General features: G+C 43.6%; 1 protein-coding gene across 1 annotated transcript in view; it reads right to left on the bottom strand.

Annotated features, from left to right (window-relative positions):
- The window catches only part of LOC132824807 (hyaluronidase PH-20-like), a 52,904-nt gene that overhangs the window by 27,761 nt on the left and 750 nt on the right, over positions 1-24,393 (bottom strand). Inside the window, exons 2-6 of the mRNA XM_060839549.1 lie at positions 18,135-18,227; positions 17,905-17,929; positions 11,741-12,720; positions 11,428-11,517; positions 104-517 (exon numbers count right to left, since the gene is read on the bottom strand). Of these exons, the coding sequence (XP_060695532.1) occupies positions 104-517; positions 11,428-11,517; positions 11,741-12,720; positions 17,905-17,929; positions 18,135-18,227 (1,602 nt within the window). The remainder of the gene's footprint in view (positions 1-103; positions 518-11,427; positions 11,518-11,740; positions 12,721-17,904; positions 17,930-18,134; positions 18,228-24,393) is intronic.

Here is a 24,393-nt window from a genome sequence, read left to right on the forward strand (position 1 = left end):
GATGAATTTTGTAAAGTACACTAAAAATTATAGTAGCTGAAGAGAAATATACAGGAACACACATAGAAGAAGCAGAATTTTTGGAAAAGGTCGCAGAGGTTGCTTGGATTGAAGTTGGATCAATAATGTTTGATTTGGTGGATGGTTTTGTATAAGGATTGAAGTTGATACAATTATAAGGATTAACACAGGTATCCAATTCAGTGATATGGTTCACAATATCACTGGCAGGCTCACATTTCTGCCCTGCGTAACACTGGCAAGTAAACGCTTCTGCCAAGAAGAGAATATCTTCAAAGGAAGCCCGTCCCATGACTGTGTATCCATTGTCACTTTGACTGATTCTGAAGCTTGCAGGGTTCAAGTGCAGATAATCGGGGGAGTCCCAGTTCTTTCGGACACATCGTCCTTTCTTCTGACACAGTATTCTACTGCAGAGCTTCGCCGCAGATGTCACGTTAAGAATATAAGGATTCAGGACTTCCTTAACATAATTGGCAACCTCCAAACACACATTCTGTAAAATACAACCACAGAGTTACAAAATGCTTCTCCAAAGTCTAACATTTATATACTACAGATACACAATAAATAGTTAGTAAAATACAGGTATACCCTTTTGCTACTATGCACATCTAGTCTGCCATCTGACCACTGTTGAGGTTTATCCATTGACCTGTATTATTCCCTTAAAGTACCTTTTCAAAGGTGTGAGAATCAAGGCTAACTTATAGCTGTTTATTAATTCCCCAGATGTTCAAAATCAATAAATTGTTTGCAGATTTCAGCCTCCAAATCAAGGTTTTCTTTGATTTTAAACATGGGTTGCTTCTATAATGAAGGGCAAGTAAAAGCATTCTTGACACAAACCATATTACAGTGCCTATGATGTAAACATAAATTATCTGATGAATGGTTTTATTGAAATTCTCATTATGTCTCTATATATGTTTCAAATAATTTATGCAAAGCTTCTTTTTAATCTTCAACTTCTAGCAGTAGACTAATTCCTACTCAAAAGTATTCTGGCTGAACAAAAAAATTCTGCTGGGTTTTCTGTGAATATATTAATCAGAATTGGAATTTTTTTTGTGATTCATTCATCTAAAAACAGTTCAACTAGGAGATAATGATCCAAACAATTGTGCAAAACATTTTAATATTGATTTTTTTTCCCCTCAGTCTGGAGAGACTGGCTAGTTTCAAGTACATTTTAAAATTAGATATTGCGCAATATCATGATCACATTTCTCTGAAAGGCTGTATTTTGCGTTTTTGAGTAGCATCATTATTGTTTTATGCAGACCTCGGCTTTACCTAAAATTTTGATGAACACTGAAGTTGCTTCTTGTAATTGTACATTCTTAACACACACAGAATTTCTCATTATGTATAAACTGCATCTTTTTAGTGTAAATGGCAGACAGCCTCACAGCTGGAAGGACCTTCCTTCATCATAAGAATGAACTACTTTCCAAAACAAACATATAATTAAACACTTTGCTTTGAATTTCCACGCCTCTCTCACCTTCACTTGGTCCATCTCGGACTCTTTCTTTCTTGACTTCTCTATTCCTTTTTCCACTCTAATATCCATAGTACACTCATTGACACCCACATCTACCTTGACTACATTTCCTCACACCATGTTTCCTTTAAGGACTTCATTAATTTTCCTACTTTCTCCATTTCCATTGCATCAATGCCACCTTTTGTAATGATGTTTCTGCCATGTCTTCCTTTATCCCCAACCAAAGATTCCCCCACACTATGGTGATAGGATCCTCAGCCAGGTTCGACAAAGTTTTCCACACTTCTGTGCTCACCCTTTCCCTCCCTTTCATGGTCACAAAAGGTTCTCCTTATCCTCACTTTCCACCCGAACAGTCTTCACATTCAAAGGATCATCTATACCACCATTTTGGCCACCTCTAACATGATGATACCACTAAATACATTCTGGTTGTCCCCTTGTGGCACATTCACCCAAGCAGACCGACGTCACTCTAATGTGAGAGAAGGCACCTCTAATAGCATAGCACTTCACAGTGGGTCTACTTGGATTTTGGCATTCAAGTTCTGAGGTGGGTCTTGAACCCAGAACCTTGAAACTCAGAGGCAATATTTCCAGAGATAAAAGAAAATGGCTCAACTCAGATTTATTTTCTGACAAAAATCCATGATATAATATGCTGGTAGAATAAAACATTAGTGACATCCACGTCTAGATCAATAAGTACCAATGCTGAGCTTATATTACGTAATTTAACAAAGAGAAAAAGCCAGCACCTTGTGTTGTCCTATACATAGGCTACAGGGTAAATCACAATGTTACTGCCTAGACATAGATGATGGAACGGATTGCAAGATCAATTGGGTTCAATTAGGCAAAGTTCTGTATCATGTAATCCACTTGATGAAAACTTAGAAAACAAAAGACGTATGAACTTCTGCCTTTAAACTATTTTAATTTAAGTGAATCTCGATAATAGATTTGAGTTACTCTGAATCTGACAGCTCACTGGTGAATTGCTCATTTCGTATTTTCTTAATTATTGAGCTTTCGTGGTCATCATCCATCATAAGGAAACTTGCTTTTTAGATGTTCAGTTTAGTTAAATTGGCTATTTTAGTATAACTATACTGTTCATCTGACAAAGTAAAGAAGCCAGATTGTGTTGAATCATAGAATCCCAACAATGTGGAAGCTGGCCATTCAGCCCATCAAAGCCACACCAACCCTCAAAAGACCATCCCACACCCACACTCTAACCCTGCATTTCCCATATCCAATCCACCTAACCTGTCCACCTCTGGGAGGAAACCCACACAGACATGGGAAGATTGGCTGTGGGGAGTTTGTACAGTCGCCCGAGTCGAGAATCAAACTCAGATCCCTGGGAGTTTGAGGCAGCAGTGCTCACCACTGAGCCACCCTGTGTTGCCATGTTAATGCAAGTGAACAGTTAACACTAGTGTCATAATAAGCAACCAACAAGCAATTGATAGGTGATTAGAAAAACTAATGCAAAACTTGAAAAAATAAAGAATAATCAGGAGTTAAAGGTTTTTAAAAATAATTTCAATTAATTACAATAACTTACCATATTTTAAAGAAGGATTGTGGATCAGAGTTTGGAAAAAAAAGACACTTTCAGAGAGTTATGAAGAGCCTTGGATCTTGAAGCAGAGATAATGACGATAAAAGCTTAGTCTATTTTAAAGGTAAGATTTTAAAACACACCACTGCTTAAAGCATGTGCATCCATAGACAGATCCAATCAAATTGAGTATCAAATTGAGCCACATTATTTACAAATAAGACTTTAACAGCAACTTCTGAAGTGGTGTTGGGGTGTTTAATTTAAAAAACCAGATGTACAAGGGATTCTGGAGCCATTATTTTCGGCAGTTGAACCTGCAGACAGTAGCACTGCGCAGGATCTAGGTCATGTTTGCAGGTTGGCTTGCAGCAAAACTGGAGGGGATTTGTCTTGAGGAAGCAAAGATTTTCCAGCCAGATACTGGAGTAGCAAATTCAGGTTAAAGTCTATTCTGTGTGTATTGGAAAAGTGTGATCTTTTGTATAGCTGAGATTTTCCATTTTGGAGTTAAGGATGGTGGCAAGATGGCATCATATCAGCCAACGATTAGGTAAGTTTTCTCACACGATTACACACTTTTCACCACATTTTCTACGCAAGCGTGATGTTGCACAAGCAACCTGGTGAATCCCATGCAGCAGGTCAGGAGCGAGTTCTTGTTCCTTCTAGGGTTGAAGGCTCTTTTGCCATATTGGAAGGCCAGCTGAACACCATTACAATCACTGCCAGCCAGAAACCGTCCAGAAGAAATACCTCCAAAAGAATCAGCAACATCAGTGATGCTTCATTACAGCAGCCCTTGGATAGAATCACTGACAGGAGGGGCATTCTGTTGCTGGCAGGCAGCACCAGGATACTATCCTAACAGACCTATCGGTTTGGGATCAAATCACCATGCAGATCAGTGTTGATGATCCAGAAAAAAGGAAACACAAGGCAGTGCAGGAAGAAAATGAGTGATCTCCTATACTCTCTTAAGGGTGAGAGGCACCATCCTCTCTTTGGTACCACATACTCACAGTAGGATCACTTAGTCTAACTCCACCACTGCACAGGCAGCTCAGAGTGATAGAGATGTACAGCACGGAAACAGACTTGTCGGTCCAACTCGTCCATGCTGACCAGATATCCTAAATTAATCCAGTCTCATTTGCCAGTACTTGGCCCATATTCCTCTAAACCCTTCCTATTCATATACCCATCCAGATGCCTTTTAAATGTTGCAATTGTACCAGCCTCCACCACTTCCTCTGGCAGCTCATTCCATACAAGCACCACCCTCTGTGTGAAAAAGTTGCCACGTAGTTCCCTTTTATAAATTTCCCCTCTCACCCTAAACTTATGCCCTCTAGTTCTGGACTCCCCCATTCCAGGGAAAAGACCGTGTGTATTTATCCTATCCATGCCCCTCATGATTTGACAAATCTGTATAAGGTCACCCCTCAGCCTCTGACGCTCCAAGGAAAACAGCCCCAGCCTCTCCCTATAACTCAAACCCTCCAACCCTGGCAACATCCTGGTAAATCTTTTCTGAACTCATTGCAAGTTTCATAACGTCCTTCTTTTGGAGGGAGACCAGAATTGCACACAATATTCCTAAAGTGGCCTAACCAATGTCCTGTTCAGCTGCAACATGGTCTGCCAACTCCTGTACTCAAGGCCAAAAGTACTCAGAGCTGGCAAGTCTCAGTTTATGAAGTGGGAACTAAAGCAAGGTGATTGGGATGAGTAATTTCTCAATTACAGGAAAAGCTTTTAAGGTTGCTTCACATTCTAACTATGAACTCCACCCCTTTAAAACAAAAAGCAATTTACACCTCCCACTGTGAGTGCTGCTTTGTTGACATTGAAAGTTCATTTTACAATTGATTTTCGATTCAAACCTTTGAGCTTTAGAATTTGCATTTGCTGCAGTGACTGAAAGGGAAGTGGTCTCCAAGATTAAGACCAAACTCCTGACTGATCATGACCAATCCTAGGACTAGAAATGGCCTGGCTCATAAACTGACTGGAGTCCACCCTCCTCCCATTACAGATTCCCATTCACAAATCACCTTGCTCTTCATGTGGTTGTACTGTATTTATTTACAGTTTTACGCACCAGATCCCATATTGATGCAGCACTAGGTCTTTCAACCAGAATTCATAGAACCCCTATGGCATGGAAGCAGGCCATTTGGCCCATCATGTTAATATTGCCCCAACAAAAAGCATCCCACCCAGACCCAACCCCATCCCTGTAGCTGTACACTTTCCATGGCTAATCCACCCATCCTACACATCCCAGGACACTATGGGCAATTTAGCATGGCCAATCCACCTAACCTGCACATTTTGGACTGTGGGAGGAAACCAGAGCACCCAGAAGAAGCCCACCCACACACAGGGAGAACATGCAAACTGAATAGTCGCTCGAAGATGGAATTGAACCTGGGTCCCTGGTGCTGAGGCAGCAGTGCCAACCACTGAGTCACTGTGTACTCCTGAAGAAGGGTTGCATCTGAAATGTTGACTTCTCCACCTCCTGATTTCCTGTGTTCTTCCAGCCGAATTGGTGCAGTACTGTGTCCTTCAACCAGATGGACTTTCAATTTTTCAACTTGATACTTAATTCTTTTCTTTGGTCACATGCTAGAGCCTTACCTCCTGCACCAAAATGTACCTCTCTATCACAAGCTCCCTGCTTGCCTTCTGTTTTAAATGGCCCTTTCTGTCACAAATTGTCTTTGCAGTAGTCAAGGTCACAGCAAAAGTGAAAAGTTGAAAATCACAACACCAGGTTATAGTCCAACAGATTTAATTGGAAGCACACTAGCTTTCGGAGCGACGCTCCTTCATCAGGTGATAGTGGAATCTCGATCGTAACACAGGATTTATAGCAAAAATTTGCAGTGTGATGTAACTGAAATTATACATTGAAAAATTGATTGTCTGTTAAGCCTTTCATCTGTTAGAATACAGTGATAGTTTCACTTCTTTCATGTGTAAATCACAAAACCCTTTTTTTTTAAAAAGGTTGCATTCTCGGGTTAGCTGTTAACAATGGTGATAGCTAGACAATATGTTGAAGGTGTTAGCCCCTTGTGTTCTCTGTCTATGACCTGATGTTTAGATGGATTCTAATCCAAAAAGTGAGATAACAGTGTTTTATATAACTTCATGCAGTTTTTGAGCTCAGAGTTCTACACGAATGTACATTGCTCAAACTGCATACAATGTAACTCTGCAAGTACAAATTCACCCCACAAAATGTGTGCGCGCGTATAGTGAATGCAGAGTGTCTGTGAGGGGGTGCATGTGGGCGTCTGTGTGTCTATAAGGATGTGTGTGGGCGTGCGAGAGAGAGAGAGAGAGAGAGAGAGAGAGAGAGAGAGAGAGAGAGAGAGAGAGAGAGAGAGAGAGAGAGAGAGAGAGACACACACACACAGAGTGTTTGTGTAGTGCAAATGGTGATCGCCTGTAATGTGACATGTACCCAAGGTCCCGGTTGAGGCCCTCCCTATGGGTACCGAACTTAGCTATCAGCCTCTGCTCGGCCACTTTCCTCCGCTGCCTGTCCCGAAGTCCATCTTGGAGGATGGTCACTCAAAGGTCCGAGGCTGAATGTCCTGGACCACTGAAGTGTTCCCCAACTGGGAGGGAACCCTCCTGTTTGTCGATTGTTGTGCGGTGCCCATTCATCCGTTGTTGTAGCCTTTGCTTGATTTCCCCGATGTACCATGCCTCTGGGCATCCTTGCCTGCAACGTATAAGATAGACTACGTTGGCTGAGTCACATTAGGACCTGCCATGTACAAGGTGGGAGGTGTTCCCATGCGTAATAGTGGTATCTATGTCCACAATCTGACACGTTCTTGCAGCATCCACCGTGACAGGGTTGGATGGAGTTGTCCTGAGAGCCGGGCAGTTTGCTACGAACAATGATCTGTTTGAGGTTTGGCGGTTGTTTAAAGACGAGTAGTGGAGGTGTGGGGAAGGTCTTGGGGAGGTGCTCATCCTCATTGATAATATGTTGCAGGTCACGAAGAACATGGAGTAATCTTTCAGCCCCTGGGAATTACTGAACAACGAAGGGTACCCTGTCAGATGCAGCACGTGTCTGTCTCCTGAGGAGGTCATCACGGTTCCTTGCTGTGGCACGTCGGAACTGGCGGTCGATGAGTTGAGCATCATATCCCGTTCTTGCGAGGGCATCCTTGAGTACTTCCAGGTGTCCGTCACGTTCCTCCTCATCTGAGCAGATTGGATGTATGCTTTGGACTTGTCCATAGGGAATGGCTGTTTTAATATGTTTTGGGTGGAAGTTGGAGAAGTGTAGCATACACCTGATCTGCTCAGATGAGGAGGAACGTGACGGACACCTGGAAGTACTCAAGGATGCCCTCGCAAGAACGGGATACGATGCTCAACTCATCGACCGCCAGTTCCGACATACCACAGCAAGGAACCGTAATGACCTCCCCAGGAGACAGACACGTGCTGCATCTGACAGGGTACCCTTCGTTGTTCAGTACTTCCCAGGGGCTGAAAGATTACTCCATGTTCTTCGTGACCTGCAACATATTATCAATGAGGATGAGCACCTCCCCAAGACCTTCCCCACACCTCCACTACTCGTCTTTAAACAACCGCCAAACCTCAAACAGATCATTGTTCGTAGCAAACTGCCCGGCTCTCAGGACAACTCCATCCAACCCTGTCACGGTGGACGCTGCAAGAACGTGTCAGATTGTGGACATAGATACCACTATTACGCATGGGAACACCTCCCACCTTGTACATGGCAGGTCCTAATGTGACTCAGCCAACGTAGTCTATCTTATACGTTGCAGGCAAGGATGCCCAGAGGCATGGTACATCGGGGAAATCAAGCAAAGGCTACAACAACGGATGAATGGGCACCGCACAACAATCGACAAACAGGAGGGTTCCCTCCCAGTTGGGGAACACTTCAGTGGTCCAGGACATTCAGCCTCGGACCTTTGAGTGACCATCCTCCAAGATGGACTTCGGGACAGGCAGCGGAGGAAAGTGGCCGAGCAGAGGCTGATAGCTAAGTTCGGTACCCATAGGGAGGGCCTCAACCGGGACCTTGGGTACATGTCACATTACAGGCGATCACCATTGCATTACACACACACACACACACACACACACACACACACACACACACACACACACACACACACACACAGCAAATTTTTGCTGTAAATTCTGTGTTACGATCGAGCCCTCCACAATCACCTGATGAAGGAGCATCACTCCGAAAGCTAGTGTGCTTCCAATTAAACCTGTTAGACTATAACCTGGTGTTGTGTGATTGCTAACTTTGTACACCCCAGTCCAACACCAGCATCTCCAAAGCAAAAGTGAAGACATAGAATATTGAGGTTTCATTAAATACAGCCAAACCTGCAGACTGTCCTGGACTGGAAGCAGAAGGCCAATGTCAACAGGTGCATGTTTGGTCTATCCAGTCAGGTTTCTGAAGTTGGTCAGATGTTAATTGGAAAGGCAAGTTAATTTCCAAAGAGTTGCGCAATTAAAGAAAAGCAAATGCATAATTTAGGCTTCTTGTCACCTGAAAACAAGGAAATAGTTTCCTCTCGGAAGGAGGGAGGACTTAAATACAAAATTTATTGCTACAGTCAGACTCACATTTTTGGACTTTTACCCAATTATGGTCAGCACAGTGGCTCAGTGGCTAAGTTCAATTCCATCCTCGGGTGACTATCTCTGTGGAGTTCGTACATTCTCTCCGTGTCTGCGTGGGTTTCCTCTGTGTGCTTCAGTTTCCTCCCACAATCCAAAGATGTGCAGGTCAGGTGAATTGGCTATGCTAAATTGCCCATAGTGTGCAGAGATTTGTAGCTTAGGTGCATTAGGTAGGAGAAATGTAAACATGGACCAGAAAAGGCCCTTCGGCCCTTGATGTTACGCCAACCTATGAAACCAATCTGAAGCCCATCTAACCTACATTATTCCATTCTTGTCCATATGCCTTTCCAATGACCATTTAAATGCCCATAAAGTTGGCGAGTCTACAACTGTTGCAGACCGTGATCCATGCCTCTACTACTTTCCGAGTAAAGAATCTCCCTCTGACATCTGTCCTATATTTATCACACCTCAATTTAAAATGGCTCTCACTGTCCACCCTATCTAATCCTCTGATCATCTTGTATGTCTCTATTAAGTCACCTCTCAATCTTCTTCTCTCTAATGAAAACAGCCTCAAGTCCCTGAACCTTTCCTCATAAGACCTTCCCTCTATTCCAGGCAAAATCCTAGTAAATCTCCTCTGCACCTTTTCTAATGCTTTCACATCCTTCCTATCATGTGCCGACCAGAACTGCACGCATTACTCTAAATGTGGCCACACCAGAGTTTTGTACAGCTGCAGCATGGCCTCGTGGTTCTGAAACCCGATCCCTCGACTAATAAAAGCTAACACATCATATGCCTTCTTAACAACCCTATCAACTGGGTGGCAACTTTGAGAGATCTATGTACATGGACACTGAGAGCTCTCTGCTCATCAACACTACCAAGAATCTTACCATTCGCCAAGTACTCTGTATTCCTGTTATTCCTTCCAAAGTGAATCACCTCACACTTTTCTGCATTAAACTCCATTTGCCACCTCTCAGCCCAGCTCTGCAGCTTATCTATGTCCCTCTATAACCTACAATATTCTTCGGCACTATCCACAACTCCACTGACCTTAGTGTCATCTGCAAATTTACAATCATCCCTCATCCAGGCAGTTTATGAAAATGACAAACAGCAGTGGACCCAAAACAGATGCTGAACTCCAGGGTGAACATTTCCCATCAACCACCCACCCTCTGTCTTCTTTGAGTGAGCCAATTTCTGATCCAAACCGCTAAATCACCCTCAATCCCATGCCTCTGTATTTTGTGCAGTAGCTTACCATGAGGAACCTAACAAACCTCTTACTGAAATCCATATACACCACATCAATGGCTTTACCCTCATGCACCTGTTTGGACACCTTCTCAAAGAACTCAATAAGATTTGTGAGGCACGATCTACCCTTCACAAAACAATGCTGACTATCCTTAATCAACTTATTCCTACCAAGATGATTACAAATCCTCTCTTATAACCCTTTCCAACACTTTACCTACAACTGAAGTAAGGTTCACTGCTCTATAATCACCAGGATTGTCTCCACTCCCCTTCTTGAACAAGGGAACAACATTGCTATCCTCCAGTCTTCTTGCACTACTCCTGTAGCCAATGATGACATTAAGATCAAAAACAAAGGCTCAGCAATCTCCTCCCTGGATTCCCAGAGAGTCCTAGGATACATCCCATCTAGCCTGGGGATTTTCCAGAATTTCTAAGACAAAGTAATAGGGTAGGGGAATGGGTCTGGGTGGGACACTCTTTGGAGACTCAGTGTGGACTTGTTGGGCCAAATAGCCTGTTTCTACACTGTAGGGATTCTATGACTCTAATTGAGTCATCATGCCCACTATTACTCTTGAATCCTGAGGGAGTAGGAAAACCCATTCTACCAGATTTATCAGTTCAATTGAGCACAGCTATTAGATTTCAATAAGGGCAATGTTTTGTTTGATCATACATAATTTGATTTTATTCATTACCTCAGTGTCCAGTCTAGCCTGTTGGGAACATCACGAAAGCATGAGCAACAAAGGGTTTGGGTAATTTCATAGAATCCTTACCGTGTGGAAGCAGGCCGTTCAGCCCATTGAGTTCACAATGACTCTCTGAAATGCATACCACTTAGGCCCATCCGATCCCTTCTTACCCTGCTTTTCCCATGGCTAATCCACCTAAGCTGCACATCTTTGGACTGTGGGAGGAAACCAGAGCACCCAAAGGAGACCCATGCAGATAGTCACCTGAGGGTTGAACTGAACACAGCACCTGGCGCTGGAAGGCAGCAGTGCTAACTACTAAACCACCATGAGGCTTTTTAAAGAGGTATGAGAAACCACATTGAACTAATCTAAGTGATCTCTGCACCTCTTCCAAACCAACACCTTGTGTATGCACTTTCCAGTGAGGATGACTGATATAAATCTTGGCTGAATTGGTTTTACACCATCCAAGTAAGGATCAATTAAAGCATCCCCACCTCTGCTTTGCCAAATGTCACTTATTACTGTAGATCAAACTTGAAGCGACAACATTTTGTCTTACGTGGTTTCATCCCAGGTACTGCAGTGACTCGGTAATAAAAGTACAGAGGCAGGCTTCAACAATTCCAAAGAAGTACACTATGACAATATATTCATCACATAAATGGGTAAATATCAAACATATTTACCTCTGTTTCAGTCATACTCAAACTGCCCCACAACACAAACCCAGCTGTTCCCAGAGCCGCACTCTCCCCAATGGTATGGACAAGGTCAATCTGCAAAGGAGAAAGTTTGAAGTAAAACAATACATTTTACAGTCAACTTGAAGAAAATAACTCCATATGATTAGAATCAATTGACATTGCATTGCACGATTCCAAAGTTTTCATGTTTTATTCTGATTGTAACAGTCAAAAACTGTAAGAAATTGTCAATCTTTTTTAATTACTTTTGGCAAATCATGGAAGTTTTATTTCTGGTTAGTCTGATGTAATTTACCTCAGATAGGTATTCATTGGCGGCATTGGTGAAAACGGGTCGCGTGTAGATGTACAAAGGTGGTGAATATTCCTGACTGGAAAGCAATGCAACTCGCTTTGCTTCCTGAATCCGGTGCCGTACAAACTTAGCAGCATTGACTGAAGCTCGGAGCATTGTCTGCAGGTAGATGGATGGAAACAGTGCTGTGCTTTCATTCCACAGCCAGAGAAGCTCATTATTTCTATCTATTTCAATATCAGGACAACTCCCTGAGTAGTTACTATTATTGTCCTTGTAGTTATAGTTGTAACACTCCGGGTACAAGTAATATCCCCAGAAGTGATTCGGTCTTAATGACTTGCCTAATTTTAAAGTTTTTAACATTAAGTTCTTTGCCTGCTCTTCGAATTGCTTCTTGGCAATTACAATTACCTCACTCATGTTTAACAACTGGTTTCGTTGCTTAACCAACTCGACCGATTTTGTCCTGTAAATATCTTTCTGGTCCCAGTTTCTTATCCACTGAGGCCGCCAGTTTTCCCAGTTTATTATCGCAATTCCAGGAAGCTCTTTTGAAGGAATGTAATACTGAAAATCTTCAGCTGCCTTTGCATAGTGAAGATCAAAGGGTGCCAGCTGGGGGATACCACCATTGAATGACTCTCCAGTTACCTCATCATAGTATGGATAATAACCAAGCCTATTGTGGTAGAATATCGTGATGGGCTGTCCTGTTGCTGTTTCTAAAGGGCTACCGATGACTTCAAAAAGGCTTAGATCTACCGCAACATCAAACTTGCTCTCACATAGTTCGACGGGTGCATTCCACAGAGCAGTGAACGGGGAGTTCTCTATCAATGGATTCACAGTTTGATGCAGTGCTTGATTGAAGCCGGTGGAAACAAGGAGGGCCAGCTGGATAATTGCCATGGAAACAGGGTGGGTTCTGTTGTTGATGTAGCCATTAAGTCTCATTATTGCACCACAGTATTTGTAATCTGAGGGAACAGAGAAAAGGCTTTCAACATTTACTGACTGTGGGAGAAAATTGTTCCGTTCTTCTTTGTAATCAATACTGAAGGTACAAAAAAACTATCTAGGGTATAGCTTGTCAAATTAAGATAAATGTCCAAAACTCTACATTTGTAAGACTTTTGTTTGAAAGTTAAGTAGGTCAAGAACGTAGGCTGAACAGTTCCTTTCGTTTTCACCACTCCAAACTCCTAATATAAAATGTCCATGTGAAGGAATGCATTCAACGTATTCAAGAAGAACGGATACTCAAAAAAATACAGTGCGCAGATTCCTCAAGAACAAACCACGACAAGCAGACCAAACATAGCCAGAAACCCTAACCACCTTACCATACATCAAAGAAGTTTCAGAAATGACAGCCAGACTACTAAGACCCCTCGGAATCCTAGTAGCACATAAACCCACCAACACTCTCCAACAAAAACTAACAAACATAAAAGACCCAGTACAAACCATGGACAAAACCAACATCATCTACAAAATTTCATGCAAGGACTGCCACAAACACTATGTAGGACAAACAAGAAGAAAGTTAGCCACCAGGATACACAAACACCATCTAGCCACAAAAAGACACGACCCTCTCGCCCTTGTAGCCCTACACACGGATGAAAAAAAAATCACCATTTCGACTGGGCCAACACATCTATCCTGGGACAGGCTAAGCAAAGACATGCCAGAGAATTTCTAGAGGCCTGGCACTCCAACCACAACGCCATAAACAAACACATAGATCTAGATGCCATATATCAACCTCTCAGAAAACGAACAGGAAATGACATCACCACAAACCCCAGGAACCCCATCCAGGAGAAAGATATAAATAGAAAGCAGGAGACAACAGCTTCGCTTCATTTCTAGGTCGCCACTGATGATGTTACCGAGCCAGGTAATGAAAAATCTGGATTTCAAACCTACAGCTCAGCGAGCAAACCTACACACTGTCATCTAGTTCTGGACTCCCCGACCCCAGGGAAAAGACTTTGTCTCTTTATCCTATCCATGTCCCTCAATTTTGTAAACCTCGATAAGGTCACCCCTCAGCTTCTGATGTTCCAGGGAAAACAGCCCCAGCCTGTTCAGCCATTCCCTGTAGCTCAAATCCTTCAACCTGGCAACATCCTTGTAAATCTTGTCTGAATCCTTTCAGGTTTCACAACATCCTTCTGATAGGAAAGAGACCAGAATTGCATGCAATGTTTCAACAGTGGCCTAACCAATGTTCTGTACAGCTGCAACATGACCTCTCAACCCCAGTACTCAATACTCTGACCATAAAGGAAAGCATACCAAACGCCTTCTTCACTACCTATCTACCTGCGACTCCATTTTCAAGGAGCTATGAACCTGCACTCCAAGGTCTCTTTGTTCAGCAACACTCCCTAGAACCTTACCATTAAGTTTATAAGTCCTGCTAAGATTTACTTTCCCAAAATGCAGCACCTCACAGTTATTAAATTAAACTCCATCTGCCACTTCACAGCCCATTGGTCTATCTGAGGTAAGCTCCTTCGCTGTCCACTACACCTCCAATTTGGTGTCATCTGCAAAATTGCTAACTCTCCCTCTTATGCTCACATCTAAATCATTTATATAAATGACAAAAAGTAGTGAACCCAGCACTGATCCTTGTGGCACTCCACTGGTCACACACCTCCTGTCTGAAAGATAACCCTCCACTACCACCCTCTGTCTTCTACCTTTGAGCCAGTTCTGTGTCTAAAGGGCTAGTTTTCCCTTTATTCAATGAGATCTAACCTTGCTAATTAGTCTCCTATGGGGAACCTTGTCGAACGCCTTACTGAAGTCCATATAGATCACATCTACTGCTCTGCCCTCATCAATCCTCTTTGTTACTTCTTCAAAAAACTCAATCAAGTTTGTGAGACATGATTTCCCATGCACAAAACCATGTTGACTATCCCTAATCAGTCCTTGCCTTTCCACATACCTGTACATCCTGTCCCTCAGGATTCCCTCCAACAACTTGCCCCACCGGTGTCAGGCTCACTGGTCTATAGTTCCCTGAATTGTCCTTACTACCTTTCTTAAACAATGGCACCATGTTAGCCAATTTCTAGTCTTCCAGCACCTCACCTGTGACTATCAATGATACAAATATCTCATCAAGAGGCCCAGCAATCATTTCCCTAACTTCCCATGGAGTCCTAGGGTACACCTGATCAGGTTCTGGGTATTTGTCCACTTTTATGCATTTCAAGACATTCAGACTTCCTCCTCTGTAATATGGACATTTTTCAAGATGTCACCATTTATTTTCCTGCATTCCATATCTTCAATGTCCTTTTCCACAGTAAAAACTGATGCACAATACTCATTTAATATCTTCCCCATTGCCTCTGGCTATACACAAAGGCTACCTTGCTGCTCTTTGAGGGGCCCTATTCTCACCCTACTTACCCTTTTGTCCTTAATATATTTGTAAAAACCCTTTGGATTCTCCTTAACTCTATTTGCCAAAGCTATCTCATGTCCCCTTTTTGCCCTCCTGATTTCCCTCTTAAGTAAACTCCTACTGCCTTTATATTTTTCTTAGGATTCACTCGATCTATCCTGTCTATACCTGACATATGCTTCCTTCTTTTTCTTAACCAAACCCACAATTTCTTTAGTCATCCAGCATTCCCTATACCTACCAGCCTTCCCTTTCACCCTGACAGGAATATACTTTCTCTGGATTCTTGTTATCTCATTTCTGAAGGCTTTCCATTTTCCAGCTGTCCCTTTATCTGTGAACATCTGCCCCCAATCAGCTTTTGAAAGTTCTTGCCCAATATGGTCCAAAGATGTGCGGGTCAAGTGAATTGGCCATGCTAAATTGCCCGTAGTGTTAGGTAGGGGGTAAATGTAGGGGTATGGGTGGGTTGCGCTTCGGCGGGTCGGTGTGGACTTGTTGGGCCGAAGGGCCTGTTTCCACACTGTAAGTAATCTAATCTAATCTAATCTAATACATTTAATGGTCAAAATTGGCCTTTTTCCAATTTAGAACTTCAATTTTTAGATCTGGTCTATCCTTTTCTAGATATCCTAAATTAATTTGGTCCCATTTGTCAGTATTTGGCCCATATCCCTCTTAAACCTTTGTATTAATATATCCATCCAGATGCCTTTTAAATGTTGGAAACTTCCTCTGGCAGCTCATTCCATACAGGCACCACCCTCTGCGTAAAAAAGTTACCGGTTAGGTCTCTTAAATCTTTCTCCTTTCACCCTAAACCTATCCCCTCTAGTTCTGGAATCCCACACTTCAGGGAAAAGACCTTATCTATTTAGCCTATCCATGCCCCTCATGATTTTATGCACCTTTTTAAGGCCCCCCACCAAAGCTTCAGGGAAAACAGCCCCAGCCTATTCAGTCTCTCCCTGAAGCTCTAATCTTTCAACCCGGTCAACATCCTTGTAAATCTTTTTTGAACCCTTTCAAGTTTCCTCTAGCAGGGAGACCAGAATTGAATGCAGTATTCCAAAAGTGGCCTATAAATGTTCTCAAGTTTACAGAGGGCAAAGTATGGGATTCCAGCCAGCAGTATGTCATAATAGTCAAGGTCAGTGTAGATATGATGGGCTGAATGGCCTCTTTCTGTGCTGTAACCTACAAATGTTTTAGGACAAACAGTGAGGAATGCTAAGCTTATACAAGGTCGTTTCTCATGCACCATTTATAGTTTTAGTCTTTTCCCACATCAAAGTATTGATTAAAATGTCAGAAAGTCATGTTTGCCTGGAGTTTAGCAAAACGGGGATCACTGAAACTTGGTAACATGTTGGAAATCCGAAACCTGAACAAACAATTGTGGTGGCTAATCCAGAGAGATTTAGATTGCAATCACAAAAGAATATTGAAGTGGCTGCAGGGTATTCAAATTCAATTTGATACAGGGATTATAAATCAGTGGCTTTAAAGATTGTGAAGATGCTCAGTTGAACAAATCATTGCTGTGGGTAGATTAGTGATACCATACTAATGTGCAAGTTGCAGTATTTTAGTTGGGCTATCAGGAAATTATTAGCTAATAATAGTTTATGGAGAGATTTAAATTAAATCTAGTAAATTCTAACTACACACTTCTCCCTGGTGATTTTTAATTTTACATTCAGACAGAAGGCATTATTGCAATTGAAAGCAAGCATGCTGTCTCAACATGCATATGGAATGAGCTGCCAGAGGAAGTGGTGGACACTGGTACAATTACAGCATTTCAAAGGCTCCTGGATGGACTTTGCCCTCTGTAAACTTGAGAACATTGGTTAGGCTGCTGTTGGAATACTGCATTCTGGTCTCCCTGTTAGAGGAAAGATGTTGTGAAACTTGAAAGTGTTAGAGGGATATGGGCTCAGTGCTGGCAAATAGCTCCAGATTAATTTGGGATATCTGGTCCCATGGACGAATTGAACCGAAGGGTCTGTTTCTATGCTGTACATCTCCATGACTATGAGTCTGTTCCATATGTTGCAATTGTTTTATTAACTAGGGGTGCAGGCCGCAGCACCAGAACAAAGATACAAAACAAAATCTTGCGCACACAGATACGTCCAGAGAATTAGGATAAGGCGTATTTTCCGTAAAACACGAAGTATTTTTTGGAGCTAATCAGCTAGTTCCAGAAAAATAAATTAAGAAGTTTGTTCTCCGTGAAAATCTTCACTTTCTTTTAAAAAAAGGCAAATTGCATTACATTTCACTGTTGGATTTCGTTCATTAAAAAAAGTATAACATTATTTTTACCAACGTTGAAAAGTTACTGCTGCTCAGAACAGATACAAACATTCGTGTTTTACCTAAAACAATTGTTGTAGCTTATCTTTCGATGTAATTACAGATTAGACACTCAATATCACTTTCCTGCCTTGAATCACTTACATTTGAGATGGGTGTTTCTTCTCTTGGTGTGGCTTCTGTCTAACTTTCGGCTCAGCAAGTGGTGAGAGTTTAAATGAGAGTTGAAAGTATTTTGGACTTCTAACGGTGAGTGACTTTAAACAGAGAATGAATCGAATTGCGGCAGAAAGATTCAGAAAGGTTTACGTGACGAGGGTAATTCGCTGTCTTTCTGCCTCAGTGAAGCTGAACATCTTGTTTGATGCAGTAACATTGGGGGGAGGGGGTTGATAGCTCAGTCTCTCACTTGCCCCAAAGGCGCGAGGAGTGTCCTTTAAAATCAACAGAGACTTGAACATGTCACCGGCGTGAACACAAACAAAATTGGCACTTTGCACAAAGCCTTTTACTTTAGCTTTTAAGTAACTGACCTTATCACAATGAGGTCCCTTGTCCTCTTGCTGAGTTGATCATTTATCCGGGAAAAAGATAGCCAGTAGAGTTTAACACATCATAATACACCTTCAACAGAGGTACACAATAGCTATGGGGGAAGGGGAGAGGGGGAGGGGTGGATGGAATCCTGAAAGAACAGGTGATTAACAAAGTTAAAGACAATGACTGCAGATGCTGGAAACCAGATTCTGGATTAGTGGTGCTGGAAGAGCACAGCAGTTCAGGCAGCATTCAAAGTGCAGCGAAATCGACGTTTTGGGCAAAAGCCCTTCATAAGGAATAAAAGCAGTGAGCCGGAAGCATGGAGAGATAAGCTAGAGGGAGGTGGGGTGGGGAGAAAGCAGCATAGAGTACAATGGGTGAGTGGGGGAGGAGATGAAGGTGATAGGTCAGGGAGGAGAGGGTGGAGTGGATGGGAAGAAAAGGAGATAGGCAGGTAGGACAAGTCATGAGGACAGTGCTGAGCTGGAAGTTTGGAACTAGGGTGAGGTGGGGGAAGGGGAAATGAGGAAACTGTTGAAGTCCACATTGATGCCCTGGGGTTGAAGTGTTCCGAGGCGGAAGACGAGGCGTTCTTCCTCCAGGCGTCTGGTGGTGAGGGAGTGGCGGTGAAGGAGGCCCAGGACCTCCATGTCCTCGGCAGAGTGGGGGGGGTGGGGGGAGTTGAAATATTGGGCCACAGGGCGGTGTGGTTGATTGGTGCAGTTGTCCCGGAGATGTTCCCTAAAGCGCTCTGCTAGGAGGCGCCCTTATCTCTCCACGCTTCAGGCTCTCTGCCTTTATTCCTGATGAAGGGCTTTTGCCCGAAACGTCGGTTTCGCTGCTCCTTGGATGCTGCCTGAACTGCTGTGGTCTTCCAGCACCACTAATCCAGAAGGTGATTAACAAAGCCCGACTGTATTATCTTTCACTGGAAGAGTTTGTTCTCCTTCAGCAGAGATAGAGTAAATGAATTCTCACAGGTCATAGTTCTTTGCTTAGTTTCTTCTCAAGATTGTGATAACATATGCAGATGGATATTAAAATCTAGTTCAGGCATAAGCATGCTTCTTGAAGTTAAAAAAAAGCATATTTTTCAGTATCAGTTTGCAAAACAATATTCACAAGATCAGTCTGCTTGCTTGTTTTTTTCCCAAATTGTCTCTATTCTAATGTAACTTACCCCGAGATTGAAGTTCTTGGTTATTTGAAGCAGGTTTACTGGGAAGCGGAAATGAGAGTTTGTTGCCTGAGTTTTAGAGTTTAATGTTTGATTAATTTGTTTCATATATATTTTAAAGCCTTACTGCTTCCAGAAGTTTGAAATAATCACACACACAGATATTGGAGCTGACAGTGAATGCATTTCTCAGCATGTGCTATGGAACCGTACGCTGTTCCTTTGGTACACTGAGAGTTGGCAGTAGTCAGTGATTTGGCTTTTCGGATAGATCTGTATGCATACACAAAATAATGTAGTTCTAAGTCCCATCTGTTCCAGAGATGTGATATTATGCAGCTGGGCAGAATGCTTTAAAATATTGATATCTATAACTAGACAGTGCATCAGAAAGGATTTTTAAAAAAAATTTACACATAGTTCACAATGCCCATACCCTCAGACAATGCCGATGTCCAGTTGATAATGCAACATATTGTAAAGGATGCTGTTACTAACTCTCACCTTTTGTCCAGAACAGGTAAGTTAATATTCTAAATGATTTTCAAGAATAGAAGAATTAGCTTTATTGGTGCATGTACTCACATGAGTACAGTGAAATGTTTACAAGTTGCCACTTACAGCACCATCTTAGGGACCAAGACATCTAGGTGCAGATACTTAAATACAGATTCTTTAAAAAAATAAATAAAACGCCCAGCAAAAAGTTAAAAAAATAGAGAAATAAAAGTTCAGAGAAACAATTCTTCTATCCCAGACTGCACTGGGTTTCACCTTGAGGCCGGGAGTCCGAGTCCACAGCGAGGCCTGGAATCTGGGTCCACACTGAGGCTGAGAGTCCTAGTCCGTGCTGAGGCCAGGAGGCCCAGGCCATGCTGAGGCCGTTAATCCCAGGCCGTGCTGAGGCCGGGAGTCCCAGGCCGTGCTGAGGCCGGGAGTCCCAGGCCGTGCTGAGGCCGGGAGTCCCAGGCCGTGCTGAGGCCGGGAGTCCCAGGCCGTGCTGAGGCCGGGAGTCCCAGGCCGTGCTGAGGCCGGGAGTCCCAGGCCGTGCTGAGGCCGGGAGTCCCAGGCCGTGCTGAGGCCGGGAGTCCCAGGCCGTGCTGAGGCCGGGAGCCCCAGTCCGTGCTGAGGCCGGGAGTCCCAGGCCGTGCTGAGGCCGGGAGTTCCACTCCACGCTGAGGCCGGGAGTCCGAATACGCGCAGAGGCCGGGAGTCCCAGTCCGCACTGAGGCTGGGAGTCTGGGTCCATGCTGAGGCAGGGGTCCGAGTCCACGCTTTGGCCAGGAGTCCGAGTCCACGCTGAGGCCGGGAGTCCGAGTCCACGCTGAGGCCGGGAGTCCGAGTCCACGCTGAGGCCGGGAGTGCCACTTCATGCTGAGGCTGGGAGTCTGGGTCCATGCTGAGGCAGGGGTCCCAGTCCACGCTTTGGCCAGGAGACTGGATCCACAATGACACAGGGAGTCCGAGTCCACGCTGAGGCCGGGAGTCCGAGTCCACGCTGAGGCCGGGAGTCCCGGTCCGCGCTTTGGCCAGGAGACTGAATCCACGCTGAGGCCGGGAGTCTGGATCCACAATGACACAGGGAGTCCGAGTCCACGCTGAGGCCGGGAGTCCGAGTCCGCGCTGAGGCCGGGAGTCCCACTTCATGCTGAGGCCGGGAGTCCGAGTCCGCGCTGAGGCCGGGAGTCCGAGTCCGAGCTGAGGCCGGGAGTCCGAGTCTGCGCTGAGGCCGGGAGTCTGAATCCTCTATGAGGCCGGGAGTCCCAGTCCACGCTGAGGCCGGGAGTCCCAGTCCATGGTGAGGCTTGGTGTTCGAGACCATACTGACACCTCAATTTTAGGATTATCAAGATTTTTCTCTGAATCCACAATCTATCCTATATTTGTAATCCCAAACCTGATAACCTTTTCAGAACCGTGCTTTCATTCTTCATCACTCGAGGATATAGATACAGCCCCCTACTGTCCTCCCTGTATATCCACGACTGTGAGGCCAAATTCTGAGTGAACAGCACCCACACGTTCACTGACAATATCACTGTGGGTAGCACAGATATCAAATAACGATGAGTTAGAATACAGAACGGGGATAGAGGGCTTGGTGATATGGTGCAATGAGAACAACCCCTCTTTCAATGTCAGCAAAGCTAAAGAACTGATCGTTGACTTCAGGAAGAAAGGAGGAGAATGTGGCCCCATCTACATCATTGGAGCTGAGGTGGAGAGGGTCGAGAGCATCAAGTTGCTCGGAGTGACAATAACAGACAATCTGATTGAGACCTCCCATGTAGATGTGACAGTCAAGAAGGCACAACAGCACCTCTTCTTCCTCAGGCGGCTCAGGAAATTTGGCATGTCCATAAGGACCTTCGCCGACTTTTACAGATACAACATGGAAAGCATTCTATCCGGGTACATAATGGCCTGGTATGGCAACTGCTCTGCTCAGGACAGTAAGAAACTGCAAAAGGTTGCGTTCACAGCCCAGACCATCACGGAAGCCAACCTCCTATCCATGGACTCCATTTACATGTCTCTTTGCTGCAGAAAGGCTGCCGATATCATCAAAGACCCATAGCGCCCTGGTAATGCTCTTCTACAACCTCTTCCATCAGGCAGAAGATAGAGAAGCTTGAACATGCACCAGCAGATTTCAGGACAATCTCTTCCCTGCTGTTGTTAGACTGATGAATGGACTCTCCAACTTCAAATAATGTTGATCTTATTAATGTTGTTCTTGCTTTTTACACGTCTGGTGTGCTGTAACCTGTATGTCACAATCTGTCCAAAGTTTTCTCACCGTATGATCTGTATGTATATCCTTGCTTACTATGACCTGCCTGTAATGCTCACAAATAAAGCTTTTCAGTGTATTTAGGTACATGTGTCTGTCAGTCAGTCAGTCAGTCAATCAATCAAGTTAAGTTCTAGAATGTTCTCTTATTGTGTAAGATAATGATTCTGAAGGGGTTAATATTGGACACTGCATTAAAATCCAATTAATTTGACAAATAAGAATGGAGTAGGCAATTACACCCCTTGACCATGCTATATTGTGTTTGACATGTTTACCTGTTTTACCTGTGTTAGTGAATAAAAGTTGCAGTTGTTTCAAAATTTACAGTGAGGTAGATAAACAGCACCTGGTGTAGTGCAACCTTGTACTGCAAGGCTGTCGTGAACTTTCACTAGTGTGTTTTGCACAGGGCAAAGGAGGTAAAACAAACCACTGAGCCAACCTCAGAGAAATCCCACATTCATAGTTTGCATGAGTTAACAAATATACGTTTAGTGTTGGGAAAAGCAATTGATGAGATGGTTTTGTCCCTTGCCTTGTGGCAAACAAAAATATTTTCTACGCCGACTCCTTCTTCCTTGGCCTGTTATATCCCATCTGAGTGAGACTAGCTCTCAATCCAAATCGGCCACTGTTACGATTTACTAATTCATGGACTACTGTAGCGCAGAATGAGGCCATTTAACCCGTCTATCTGCTTCAGCTGTTTTGAATCTAAAGTAGACAGGCAGGAGGCTGGAAGAACACAGCAAGCCAGGCAACATCAGGAGGTGAAGTCAACATTTTTTTTGTCTCTAACCAAGTTTGTTCCACTGCGAAATCTCTTCAAAGGATGCCCACTTTGAAGAACTTCTCTGCCTCCCTCAGACATGTGCTCAATGAGACCATTTCTCACTGTCCCAGCACTATGACCTCCTCAGCCCTTCAGCTCTTTGACCACACAATGAAACAAACTCGCTACTATAGCCATGTGACATAACTGCATCAGTGCAGTGTCCTGCACCCAGGCTGAACTGGAACAGTTCATCAACTTCACCCACAACTTATATACCACCCTCAAATTTACTTGGTTCATCTTGGATACCTCCCTCCCCTTTCTTGACCTCTCCATTTCCATCTCCGGTGACAGTCTCCAGACAGACATTTACTACAAACCCACAGTCCCCCATAACTACCGAGACTAAACCTCCTGGATAGTAAATGTTGCCCCCTTGTTCAAGAAGGGGAGTACAGACAACCCTGGTAATTATAGACCAGTCAGCCTTACTTGGGTTGTGGGTAAACTGTTGTAAAAGGTTATAAGAGATTGGATTTATAATCATCTAGAGAGGAATAAGTTGATTAGGGATGGTCAACACATTTTTGTGAAGGGCAGGTTGTACCTCACAAACCTTTTGAATTCTTTGAAAAGGTGACCAAACATGTGGATGAGGGTAAAGTGGTTGATGTGGTGTATATGGATTTCAGTAAGACATTTGATAAGGTTCCCCTTGTTAGGCTATTACACAAAATACAGAGGCATGGGATTGAGGGTGATTTAGCTTGGATCAGAGATTGGCGAGCTGAAAGAAGACAGAGTGGTGGTTGATGGGAAATATTCATCCTGGAGTTCAGTGACTAGTGGTATATTGCAAGAATCTGTTTTGGGGCCACTGCTTTTTGTCATTTTAATAGATGACCTAGATGAGGGTGTAGAAGGATGGGTTACTAAATTTGCGGATGACACTAAGGTAAAAAAAATCACACAACTCCAGGCTGTAGTCTAACGGGTTTATTTGGAACCACTAGCTTTCAGAGCACTGCTCCTTCATCAGGTGGTTGCGGAGTACCCACAACCACGACCATCTGATGAAGGAGCAGCGCACTGAAAGCTAGTGCTTCCAAATAAACCTGTTTGACTTTAACATGGTGTTGTATGATTTGTAACTTTGCCCACCCCAGTCCAACACCAGCTCCTCCAAATCATGACACTAAGGTGCGTGGAATTGTGGATAGTGCTGAAGGATGTTGTAGGTTACAGAGGGACATAGATAAGCTGTAGAGCTGGGCTGAGAGATGCCAAATGGAGTTTAATGTGGAAAAGTGTGAGGTGATTCACTTTGGAAGGAGTAATAGGAATGAAGAGTATTGGGCTAATGGTAAGATTCTTGGCAATGTAGATGAACAGAGAGATCTCGGTGTCCAGAGGTACATAGATCCCTGAAAGTTGCCACCCAGGTTGATATGATTGTTAAGAAGGCATATAGTGCACTGCCTGCAACAGTAATAGACTTGCCAAGTTTATGGCAAAAGTGAGTACTGCAGATGCTGGAGATTAGAGTCAATATTAGAGTGTACTGGAAATGCACAGCAGGTCAGGCAGCATCCCCCCAAGGAGTAGGAAA

Source organism: Hemiscyllium ocellatum, chromosome 19, assembly GCF_020745735.1.
Source record: "Hemiscyllium ocellatum isolate sHemOce1 chromosome 19, sHemOce1.pat.X.cur, whole genome shotgun sequence".
Taxonomy (NCBI): Eukaryota; Metazoa; Chordata; class Chondrichthyes; order Orectolobiformes; family Hemiscylliidae; genus Hemiscyllium; species Hemiscyllium ocellatum.